The 12,723-nt window shown below is 43.2% G+C and overlaps 1 protein-coding gene across 3 annotated transcripts in view; it reads left to right on the top strand.

Annotated features, from left to right (window-relative positions):
* fam107b (family with sequence similarity 107 member B) overlaps positions 1-9,180 on the top strand; it is a 158,717-nt gene extending 149,537 nt beyond the window's left edge. For 2 of the 3 annotated variants that reach the window (XM_078235995.1, XM_078235996.1), the window contains 2 exons: positions 5,321-5,471; positions 8,717-9,171. In XM_078235995.1, the coding sequence (XP_078092121.1) occupies positions 5,321-5,471; positions 8,717-8,833 (268 nt within the window). In that variant the 3' untranslated portion in view covers positions 8,834-9,171. Of the gene's footprint in view, positions 1-5,320; positions 5,472-8,716 lie in introns of all 3 variants that reach the window. The other variant, XM_078235997.1, reaches the window with a different exon arrangement.
* Positions 9,181-12,723: the final 3,543 nt, after the last annotated feature.

Genomic DNA, 12,723 nt, shown 5'->3' with positions numbered 1-12,723 from the left:
TGAAGAGGAGGTTCTGCACATGTTTAGAGGGGTGAGGGTTTGAGGAGATTGAGCCAGATATCTATAGCAGAGGGGAGATTTAAGCTGCTTTATTATTGGCCTTACTTTATTCGAGACACAAGCAGATCAGTGACCATAACATTGCTAAGTATAGATCCCCATACCATCAATACATCAGCATGACTGAAGAACCAGATTTAGTGCAGTAAATACTGGGAATTGGCTTTCTTACCTTCGAAATTGTGCTACAGAAAGAGACCATTCAGCCCATCATAGCTGTGGCACGGTGGCACTTAGGGTGGCACAGTGCTTAGCACTGCTGCTTCAGAGCGCCAAGGACCCAGCTTCATTACTCCAACATATGAAGCCACACCCTGGGCCATCCAAGCTCCCCAAATTTCACATCTGCTTCTCATTTATATCGGACCAGCTGGTCAGCTGACCCTCACAGCATGTTACCATGGATTATATTATAACAGATCCAATGTTACCACTGGTTACGTTATAACATACGTGGGTTTGTGCAGATTAGGTGGATTGGCCAAGCTAAATAGCCTCTTAGTGTCAAAAGATGTGTAGGACTATGGGGTAAATATGTGGGGTAACGGGGATAGGGCGGGGGTTGGGCCTGTGTAAAATGTTGTGCCGGAGAGTTAGTGCAGACTTGATGGGCCGAATGGCCTCCTTCTGCGCTGTAGGAATTCTGAAATTTGAATTAACATGGCAACTGTATAAAAGTAGCTCCACTTTCTGTTTTCCTGCCACCTGGAAGAGTGAATTGAGTTTAATCGTGTAAATATCAGGAGCCAGCTCATTGGTGCCAGACTCCCAGAATCAGAATGAAAATAACACCAACGTAAAACAGCTCCATCGATGAATTTTGCTCATTTCTTCAGTGACGATAAAGCAAAGTAGCATTCTTTATAATTTGAGACAAATAGATTGAGTTTTGTAAATAAAATCCTTCAGACAGGAAAAATGTTTTGAGTAACGTTTTCTGACTAGTATGTACTTTTAAAAACATGTTTAAATACATGAGAGTAAAATAACACTCTTCTTAAAAGTGTTATAAATATAGGGCGGCACAGTGGTTAGCACTGCTGCCTCACAGCGCCAGGGACCCGGGTTTGATTCCCGGCTTGGGTCACTGTCTGTGTTGAGTTTGCACATTCTCCCCGTGTCTGCGTGGGTTTTCTCCGGGTGCTCCGGTTTCTTCCCACAGTCCGAAAGACGTGCTGGTTAGATGCATTGGCCGTGTTAAATTCTCCTTCAGTGCACCTGAACAGGTGCTGGAGTGTGGCGACTAGGGGAATTTCACAGTAACTTCATTACAGTGTTAATGTAAAGCCCACTTGTGAGTAATAAATATACTTTAAAATGTTTCTCCCTTGCCGAACATGAAAGAAAACGTGAGCGTCCCAGTTGTATTTTGCAATGTGAAATCTGACCCTATTGGCTTGCATTTACGCAGAGCAGGAGCTTGTGATTTAACATTAAGCACCATTATGTTAGTTTCTTCATTGATTCTTTAGCAATCAGGGTGAGTTTTGGGTTTTGTTGTCTGTTCTTGTAATGAGCAGGAATGAACATTCTGCTCAGAGGGCTAAAGTTCTGATTCTCGTCAGATTAACGTGTTACTCGCTTCCGTGGCCAAACTTTTCATTTCACAGTATCTGAACCAAATTAATTGAAGGTTAGCTGCATTAGTAAAAGTCTTAAAGTTTATTTATTAGTCACAAGTAGGCTCGCATTAACACTGCAATGAAGTTACTGTGAAATTCCCATAGTTGCCACATTCCGGCGCCTGTTCGGGTACACTGAGGAAGAATTTAGCATGGCCAATGCACCTAATCAGCATGTACCAGAGGGTACAGAAAAGATTTACCAGGATGTTGCCTGGTATGGAGGGCATTAGCAATGAGGAGAGTTTGGAGAAACTTGGTTTGTTCTCACTGGGACAACAGAGATTGAGGGGCGACCTGATCGAAGTCTACAAGATTATGAGAGGCATGGATAGAGTGGATAGTCAGAAGCTTTATCCCAGGGTGGAAGAGTCAATTACTAGGGGGCATAGGTTTAAGGTGCGAGGGGCAAGGTTTAAAGGAGATGTACGAGGCAGATTTTTTACACAGAGGGTGATGGGTACCTGGAACTCGTTGCCGGGGGAGGTAGTGGAAGCAGATACCATAGTGAGTTTTAAGGGGCGTCTTGACAAATACATGAATAGGATGGGAGTAGAGGGATATGGTCCCCGGAAGGGTCGGGGGTTTTAGTTAAATCAGGCAGCATGGTCGGTGCAGGCTTGCAGGGCCAAAGCTCCTGTTCCTGTGCTGTAATTTACTTTGTTCTTTGTTCTTTCGGATTGTGGGAGAAAACCGGAGCACCCGGAGGAAACCCACGCAGACAGGGGGAGAACATGCAGACTCTGCATAGACGGTGATCCAAACTGGGAATACGAACCTGGGTCCCTGGCACTGTGAGGCAGCAGTGCTAACCACTGTGCTACCGTGCCACCCCATTAGTATTGTCATTACTACATTCGAAGGCAGTGAAATGGCAAATAATTCATGTAATTAGAGATGTTTCTGTTCAGTTTTTTGTTCCAACACTTCATCATTACAGAATCTTGAAAAGAATCAGAGACATGAAGCCACATTTGAACTGAGAGATGGAATCATTGATAGAACTTTCATTCTCTGGCATGCATTCCCTTCGAGTGCGGTTCAAAGTTGGGAACTCAAGATTGCTGAATTTGCCCATCTAGTGCCACCTTTTTGTAATATTTACTGCAGCCGGTACCCTCCCAATGGTCTCTTCGTACCAGCACTGCAGCTGTATCTGCACCATATGGACTGCTGTGGGTCAAGAAGGCAGTTCACCACCACTTTCTCGAGGGTCATTTGGGATGGACAACAAATAATGGCCTCGTCAGCAATGCCTGGATCCCAATAAAAAGATTAAATAGTGTCACAATCCTGGGAGGTAGGGGCTGCTCATGTTTAAAGAAGAAATCCGAACACCCAACAATTGATCGACAAACCTACCACAAGATTTCACATTCTTCACCAAAAACAAACTTTATTGTATAAGCAAAGATAAATTAATCAAAGCAAGCACCACTAATTTAACACTATAAAGCCTTAGGCTGTAAACTCAATTCTTCCTTTCACTTCAACACTCCCTTATCAGGTGAAATCTTGAATGCTTATTTACTTCTCCAGGGATCAATCCCTCCACAGCCCTCCAGAATTTACTTTTATTCTACTTTGTATTCCAACTATTCCTCAAGGTAACAATTACATGGAGATCATTACATTAGCTTTCAGCTAATCAATCCTCCAATTTTCTTGAAAGACCTCATGACTGTGGACTCTTCAGCTCCTTGTCCTGGCTTTGGACATACACTTTTAGACTATTCAAGCTGACCGCTTTCTGCCACAAGGCACTGTGAGGACCACCATAGATTTCTTCCTCGAGCTTTGAACTGTAGCAAATTTTTCAGCTGCTTTTCCTTCACGAAACCCAAGCTCAACTGAACTGAACTTCCTGCTTCTGTCAGAAAGTAACACAGAGATAAATTTAACACAAAGGAACGTGGCACCTCCACCCACATCCTGTATCCATGACATCATGACATAATCTTGGATACTCTCAAACAGAAATATAAACAAATCATTAAAGCTTCCATGCCACCCTTTGATTCTGTAACCCATATAAATAATTTTATTGCTAATCGAGCTTTGTGACTCTTCCTCCAGAGTCTTTGGCTCCATTAAAAGATTAGAGGTGGATTACTCATTGTATCATTATAAACCCTGGCTTTGGAAGACAAACAAAGGATAGTTTTTAAGTGTAATAAACTCAATCTTCCTTGAGTTGAATTTAAATCAGTTGCTTAATATCAGATTTCCTTTTATTTAATTATTTTATGGGTGTGAGTGTCAGAGGTTGAGTCAGCATTTATTATCCATCCCTATTTACCTTTTCTTTAGTTAAAACTCTAATTCCTAAAATGAAAAATTGTATTCTAAAACATACGAATTATGAACTAGATATCTGCAACAATGCAACAAAGAATGCAACTTGTATTTGCATCAGATTATTCCAAAAAATCAATTTACCAAAAAAACTCCCCCAAACCGTGATGATTTTGCATTTAATTTTTATTGCAGGTGTGATAACGATTACCTTTCTACTTGCATGGGGTGGAATCAAATTGTAAAACATCATCTATTTCAGAAAGGTGATATTGTGGCCCAGGTTAGCATGAATAAAGGATTGTGTAAATACATTATAGAATCACAGATTCCCTACAGTGCAGGAGGAGGCCATTCCGCCCATTAAGTCTGCACTGACTCTCCAAAAGAGCATTGTACCATGACTAATGGTTACCATGGCCTACCATGAGTGGCACAGTGGTTAGCACTGCTTCCTCACAGTGCCAGGGAACCAGATTTGAGTCACGGCTTGGGTCACTGTTTGTGCGGAGTCTGCATGTTCTCCCCGTGTCTGCATGAGTTTCCTCCAGGTGCTCTGGTTTCCTCCCGCAGTCTGATAGACCCGCTGGTTATGTGATTGGCCATGCTAAATTCTCCTTCAGTGTGCCTAAACAGGCGCCAGCGTGTGGTGACTAAGGGATTTTCACATCAACTTCATTGCAGTATTAATGTAAGCCTTACTTGGGACACCAATAAATAAATAAACTTAAAATAAATAATCCACCTAACCTACATTTCTTTGGACACAATCGGTCAATTTAGCATGGCCAATGCATCTAACCTGCACATTTTTGGACTGTGGGAGGAAACCGGAGCACTTGGAGGAAACCCACGAAGACACAGGAAGAACGTGCAAACTCCACACAGACAGTGACCCAAGGCTGGAATTGAACCCAGGTCCCTGCAGCTGTGAGGCAGAAGTGCTAACCACTGTGCCACCCATGGGTCCATTTATTTGGACTGTGCACATGCAAACAGATATATGTGGATAGAAAGCTTGAAGACATCAATTGCAGAGCTGTCTGTGCACTGCTCACGGGCAAAAGTGAAACTAAAACTAGATCGCATGACACACTTCCTGCTCCAGTGATGTCATGCTGCTATCCCTGTAAGGCATATTACAACATAGCCAACATCACAGAACATCAAACCAAGAGGGACCCTCGCTGCAGACCCGTTAGTCACTCAGCATCTTTGCAGTAATTGTTGCTTGTTTTCTTGTGCCACATCTGTAACTTGCGGAACATCTGTAACTTGTGGATCTGTAACTTGTGGATCTGTAACTTGTGGATCTGTAACTTGTAGAATTTTTTACTTTTCAGGGGAATTGCTCCTCAAAACAAACCGGAGTTGCAACGAGTGATGGAGCAGAGAAAGAGAGACCAAGTCGTCAAACAGAAGAAAGAGGAAGAAGCTCTGAAAAAATCAGACTTGGAGCAAGAGTTAATGAAACGTCAACAGAGGCTAGACCAGGTGCGAAAGCCAGCAAAAATAATAATTAAAACACTGTAATGGACAGATCCAACTTAATGATATGAAGCCTCCATTAAGATTAAATCTGTGCCCAATGTAATGGCTTAATTACTGCTGTATCAGTGCCAAATCGAGCTCACGAAGGCTCTTTCTGTATCCCTCTCTATATTTAGAGTTTCCAGCACAGTGCTGAAGTTGAGCAGACAGATTTTCCATGCTAGATGTATTTGGAGACTGGGAAGACAGAATTAATGATTTTCTTTTGAACTTTTTTTTTAGTTCAAATCCATCCTTGCCAGACCAAGTGGAAAGTATTACTTATTTATTTCCTTTCCCTGTTTCTACCAGAGGCGTTTGTTCGTTTTTTAACGATGGCAAAATGACGTCCATTGTGGGAATAATCCATTTCCTGCCAAGAATGTCTCACAAACAGCTGTATGTTGCTTCAATTAAAAACAAATGCAGATTACTTTCCAAACACAAGCATCGCTGCCGGATTGTCAAATCAGCAACTAAACCTTCTTAAAAAGATAAGCAGACCTTGTACAGCCCAAAGCAGAGTGAGCAGAATTTTAGGATTAATGCCAGTGAACACTTGTCACACGTGTATTATGTTTACACCAAAAGAATGCATTTTTGGTGGTGGAGAAGTGGAAGAACACTGTTTTGTGAAGTTAATCCAGCTCTGAGATGCAGAGGGATCTGGGTGTCCAAGTGCATGAATGGCAAACGGTTAGCCTGCAGGTACAAGAAGTAATTGGCAAAGGTAATAGAATATTATCGCTTATTTCGAGGGGAATTGAATACAAAAGTAAGGAAGTTATGCTTCAGTTATACAGCATTTTGATGAGACCACATCTTGAGTATATCCTTCTATCAAAACACTGAATGCATTCAGGAGGCAGCTGGATATCGCACTTGGGGCGAATGGGATCAAAGGTTATGGGGAGAAAGCAGGTTATTGAGTTGGATGATCAGCCATGATCGTGATGAATGGCAGAGCAGGCTCGAAGGGCCAAATGGCCTCCTCCTGCTCCTATCTTCTATGTTTCTCTGTATTTCTATATCTCCTTGTTTAAGGAGAGATGTAAATGCATTGGAAGCAGTTCTAAGGAGATTTACTAGGTTAATAGCTGGAATGGGCAGGTTATCAAATGAGGAAAGGTTGGACAGGCTAGGTTTATATCTGCTGGAGTTTGGAAGAGTAAGAGACGATTTGATTGAAACATGTAAGACTCTGAGGGGTATTGACAGTGTGGATGTGGAGAGGATGTTTGCTCTTGTGGGAGAATCTAGAACTAGGGCTCACTGTTTAAAAATAAGGGGTTGCCCGTGTAAGGCAGAAATGAGAATTTGTTTTCTCTCTGAGGGTGGGGGTGAGATGTTGGGACTCTTTCCCTCAGAAGGCAGTTGAGGCAGAGGCTTTCGATATCTTTAAGGCAGAAGTTGATTAGATTTGATTTGATTTATTATTGTCACATGTATTATTATACAGTGAAAAGTATTGTTTCTTGCGCGCTATACAGACAAAGCATACCGTTCACAGAGAAGGAGAGAGTGCAGAATGTAGTGTTACAGTCATAGCTAGGGTGTAGAGAAAGATCAACTTAATGCGAGGTAGATCCATTCAAAAGTCTGACAGCAGCAGGGAAGAAGCTGTTCTTGAGTCGGTTGGTACGTGACCTCAGACTTTTGTATCTTTTTCCCGACGGAAGAAGGTGGAAGAGAGAATGTCCAGGGTGCGTGGGGTCCTTAATTATGCTGGCTGCTTTGCCGAGGCAGCGGGAAGTGTAGACAGTGTCAATGGATGGGATAGATGGGTGGGTTGATAGATTCTTGATAAGCAGAGGATGAAAGGTTATCAGGGTAAAGGTTATCGGGGGTGGGCAGGATTGTGAATTTGAAGTTACATCAGATCAGCCATATTGAATGAAGGTGGGAAATATGGGATAAAATCTGCAAAAGCAGGTTAGCCAGAAGTTGGAAGAGAAAAAATAGGCTGATGGTCCTTTTGGGATCCTTCATGAGAACTGGGGATAAATCCACCTGAATTATTAACCTGTCACTTCCATCAGATACTGGCTTGTTGCAATGTTAAGGTTTTTGTATTGAAGTTATGATCCCTCTGATGTGCAATTGAAACATTATTGAGAATGCTGTTAAGAGTTACTCACAGCTCTTGAGATCGTTAATTCTGGCCTCATCCACATCATCAATTTTAACCGCCCCTCCATTGGCAACCTTGCCTTCAGCTGCCAGGACTCTAAGCTCTGGCATTCCCGCCCTAAACCTTGCCACCCTCTCTCTCTCCTCTTGAAGATGTTACTTATCCTAGTTCTTTCACCAAGCTTTTGGTCACCTGTCCCTAACATCTCCTCATGTAGATCAGTATCAGTCAATATTTTGGTTGAAAATGTGTCTGCATCGAGATATTTGACTACAATTGACTACATGGTGGCACAATGGTTAGCACTGCTGCCTCACAGCGCCAGGGACCCGGGTTCGGTTCCCAGCTTGGGTCACTGTCTGTGTGGAGTTTTCATGTTCTCCCTGTGTCTGCGTGGGTTTCCTCCCATAATCTGAAAGACGTGCTGGTTAGGGTGCATTGACCTGAACAGGTGCCAGAGTGTGGCAACTAGGGGAATTTCACAGTAACTTCATTGCAGTGTTAATGTAAGCCTTACTTGTGACTAATAAATGAACTTTAACGTTAAAGATGCTATATAAATGAAAGTTGTTGAAAAGCTTTCAGAAGAAGCATTAAATTTGCAGGAATTTTGATCAGAGCTGTGTTTAAAAGGGTTAAGGATAAAGCAAAATACTGCAGATGCTGGAATCTGAAACAAAAACAGAAAATGCTGGAAAATCTCAGCAGGTTTGACAGCATCTGCGGGGAGAGAATAGAGTTAACGTTTCAAATCTAGATGACCCTTCATCAGTGCCTTTTTTTTATCCTTTGAATATGGTGACTTCTGGGAGGTGGTGGGGTGAAAAGTGAGGACAAGGGGGACCCTAGCCTGGTTCTGGGAGGGAGGGGAGGGGGTGAGAGCAGTAATCTGGGGGAATGGGTTGGGCGCGGGTGAGAGCAGTGTCGAGCTCTGATAAAGGGTCATCTAGACTTGAAACGTTGGCTCTATTCTTTCCCACAGATACCGTCAGACCCGCTGAGATTTTCCAGCATTTTTGGTTTTTGTTTGTGTGACGTGGACTGCAGCTGTGTTACTGACCGTGTAATGTGATTTCAGATTGAGCAGGAGAAGCTGGATGCTGAGGAGAAACAGGAGAACGCGCCCGAATTTGTCAAGATGAAAGGTAACCTGAGGAGAACCAAACACGAGAGCGGAGATGTACAGGTCTCTTAGAGAAGGACATTGCGTTCGGAACTCTGGAGTTTGTGGGGTGGTTTCAGTTTCCCCAGGCACTGTGAATACGGCTTAGCAACAAACTCAAGCAGCACAAGAGCTTTTTAGCAAGCAACTCCCTCTGTCACAGCATACTGTCCAACCCTGTACACTGAAAGGGCTCATTTTGTGCAGGACAACTTCAGAGTGATGACCGACAGTGACCGACGAGGACTCTCAAATTGGATTTGATTTGAGTGGGATTCTCCAGCAACCACAGACTGCTTTCTTCATTCTGAGAATATGATCTGATTTTTTTTTTTACACAAACTGTCACTCGAAGTAAAGTTTGAAATATTGATACCGGGTTCACTGTGGACAGGTTATTTGACCCACTCATTGGTATCTAGAATCAGCCAAATTTATTGCAGGCACCAGGCAAGGTTAGTGCAGGTGATGGCGGTGAAATTGGACTTTGTCAGTAACACAAAATGGGTGATGATAAATCAGCTGAGTGGCGCCTCACCTGAAGCCAATGACCAAAGAGAACATCTGGCCAGGTGCAAAACCTGCTGCCAATTTGCTCTTGGCAGTTCTGTGATGTCGCCAAAGTCAAATTTCCCCCTTCCGCTTTTGCTCTTTAGCACACAGGCGCTCCTTTGTCCGCTGAAGTAAGTGGGTTATTGGCCATAGTGGACAGAAGAATGTCACATGACTGCATGAAGCTTTAGTCTGTTAATATCAGCACATGTAACATCTAAGCTATGGTTGGTTACACACCAATGTGAGGGAGGATGGGGGTAATTTTTCACATGCGCACACACACACACACACACACACACACACACACACACACACACACACACACACACACACACTATTGGCTAACAATGCCAGTCTTCACTGGCACACGCGCTGCCTAGGATCCATCCTTCTGTTGACCAGAACCTGTGCATCCTTCTGAAATTGAATAGGTTTTTGACACTGTTGATGAACCGAACAACAGACAAGTATAAGCATCGTGCGGCTTCTTTCTTCATTGAATATCCTTGTTCATCAGAAACTGCTTTCCAGTTTTCAACATTTTGATAAGAGTTCTTTTTTTATATTAAGTTGGTGTAACAGATTCTATGAAATTTGTAATTAATGCACACTGATAACTCAGTGCATTATATTTTGGCAGGCTGGTGTGTAGGGTAAGGCAAGTTTAGTCCCATCTTACATATCCCTGCAATAGAACAATGTACCGCGGTGCAGTGTGAAACTGCACTGACACTTTTACAGTGAAAATTACAAGAGTGACTTGTCCTTTTATGGAATCTATTTGGATGTAATTCATTGGCAGTCAATGAGCATAGTTTTTTATTTTATGGCAAAATTTTGGCATTGGAAATCTGTGTCAGGGTGTTTTTTAAAAAAACAACAGCAAAAATAATGGCCTTCTAAATGAGATTGATAAATGTCAATTTTTACATTGGATTTGGTCAATTTGGAAGATTGTTGATTGCAATCCAAATGCAATTGTCATTTTGTTGATTCGTTTTGTATGTTTATATGTTACGTCTCAGAACTTAAGGTATTAATGTCTTGCATGAAGCATGAGTCAGACTTTAAAGTTCCCAACAGAACAGATGGGTCATGTTTTTCTGACTGGGTCAAGCATCCCAGCGTCCAATCACAAAACATTTGCAACACTTCGGGCTGAATTTCCAATCCAAGTCAGGAACCTAAAGTGGAGAATATTCTCAGGTTCCCACACTGCGTCAATGATGCAATGCAATCCTCAAAGCAACACTCATTCATTTGCCCCAAGGCAAGTTTGCCACCAAATTAGTGTGTGGGTATAAGGTGGGTGCTGGGCATGGAGGGATAATTTAAAGGGCAAACAGTAACTCGACTTGACATTGCTTTAGCAAATGGGTGAGCAGAGGGCTAACCGTGGTGTGGACAGATGTCTCCAAACAGCCCTGTGTGTTCTGATGCATCCCTGGAGTTCCTCATTGAGAGTGGCGGGCAGGAAGCCCCTGCTTCATCTGGAAGAAGTACTCCAGCGAGCCAGTCTAAGCAGTCAAGGTCTAGAGGTGACCACGAAGGCCAGCAGCCTCACGTTCCTCACAAGAGTCCACACTCTTTCTTCAAAAATCAAGCTCGAGTGATGCAACTCTGTGTCACTACCCGAAGAACCAAGTTTCAGACTCCTCTATATCTTTCCATTCTGCAGTCCTGAGTGTTAATGGTTTCTGGACAGCTGTGCTCATATGTGTCCCTGACCCTCTGTGTTCCCCATCCCACCCATTTGTAGATTGCCAACTATTGTTCTCCATCTCCTAACACACTATCAGGGGGGAGCAGGGAAAGAAACAAGCTCTCCATCCCAAGCCTTGCCACCCCATTAAATGCCCCCCTGCCTGTTACCAGGGTGTGGGGCAGGAAGGGTGCGGACATTAAATTCCACCCCTGGTGATTATTATTGTGCAATAGCTCAATTTAAAATCAAACAATTTCATTGAGATTTCTCTAACTATTCCCACTCTTTCTTTCTCTCCCTCTCGCTCTCTCCCTCTCGCTCTCTCTCTCTCTGGCATCAACCTCCTTGACTCTTTTTTTTGTTATCAAGGTGGTTCCTCTGCAATTTGCTTTTTGTGCCGAGCTTTGAATCCATCCCGCTGGGAGCTTTTTCTCTCAGGAAAGAGTTCGCACTCTCTTCTAAACCGACATCTCCTTTCTTTGGATGTGAAAACTGGTGAAGTTGCTTTGCCTCAGTCAGTCTTCTTTCCTTTATTATTGACACATTTTTAAAACAACGGAGCTTGGTGACGTCCAAACACAATCTTTTATTTCCTCTACCTTTTCTGGGAACGGAGATATACGCCAAAGGCTTTGGGTCTTCCCCATGTAGAATCATACAACCATAGAATCCCTGCAGTGCAGAAAGAGGCCATTCGGCCCATCGAGCCTGCACTGACAACAATCCCACCCAGGCCCTATCCCCGTGAGCCCACGTATTTACTCTGCTAATTCCCCTGACATTAAGGGGCAATTTAACACGGCCAATCCACCTAACGTGGACTGTTGGAGAAAACAGGAGCACCCGGAGGAAACCCACGCATATATATTTATATGCTTTTTTTAAAAAGTTGCCAAATATAAAGTTACGCAGAATGGAGCAATGTAATCTTAATTTTATTCCATATATGAGGAAAACCTTTAACTAATAGCCTCAAATGAATTATGAGATATTTGCTGGGGTGGTAAAAATGCCTTGCTGCGCTCTCCACAATTGTTCAACTACTGCAGTAAGTTAAGGTTCTCAAGGATGAAATGTGGACGGTACTGGGCGCTGGCTTGGAGGATCCCTCATTGTAATCCAAGTCATTACACATCTCCTCGTATTGATGTCCACAAACACCACCAGTGCTTTCCCACAACTCTGACCAGCAAAATGCGGTGTGGAACAAGGGTAAAACTACGGCATGCAGTCCCTGTCGGGCACTCTGCATCTCTCCAAGCAGAGTTTCCCTTGATTGCCCAAGCTTAAAAGAGCCTCAATTACAGAACACGTCTTGATTCCTGAATCATCAGAGGAACGTGGGTGGCTTTCCTTTTCCAAAAGCAGTTTATTTGATAAACTTTATGCTTTGAAACAGAATAAAAACGTCCGCCTTTCATTCCATGTTAAATAACTGGGTGATTCACTTGCCATAAAGTCCTGCCTTTCGCGAATTCCTTGTTCGTGTACTCACTTACCCGTGCTCAAGCCTTTGTACACCACATCGCTCGTGTGAGCAAGTGTTCGCTTTTCTGCATTTTTCTTCTCCCGCTCTCCTTTTTTCATAGAATCCCTACAGTGCAGAAAGAAGCCATTCGGCCCATTGAGCCCGAGGGGAGACAGCCATGATGGAGCAGAGACC

This window comes from Mustelus asterias, chromosome 19, assembly GCF_964213995.1.
Source record: "Mustelus asterias chromosome 19, sMusAst1.hap1.1, whole genome shotgun sequence".
NCBI classification, from domain to species: domain Eukaryota; kingdom Metazoa; phylum Chordata; class Chondrichthyes; order Carcharhiniformes; family Triakidae; genus Mustelus; species Mustelus asterias.
Note: the sequence above shows the minus strand (reverse complement) of the source record. Positions and strands in the feature narration are given on the sequence as shown.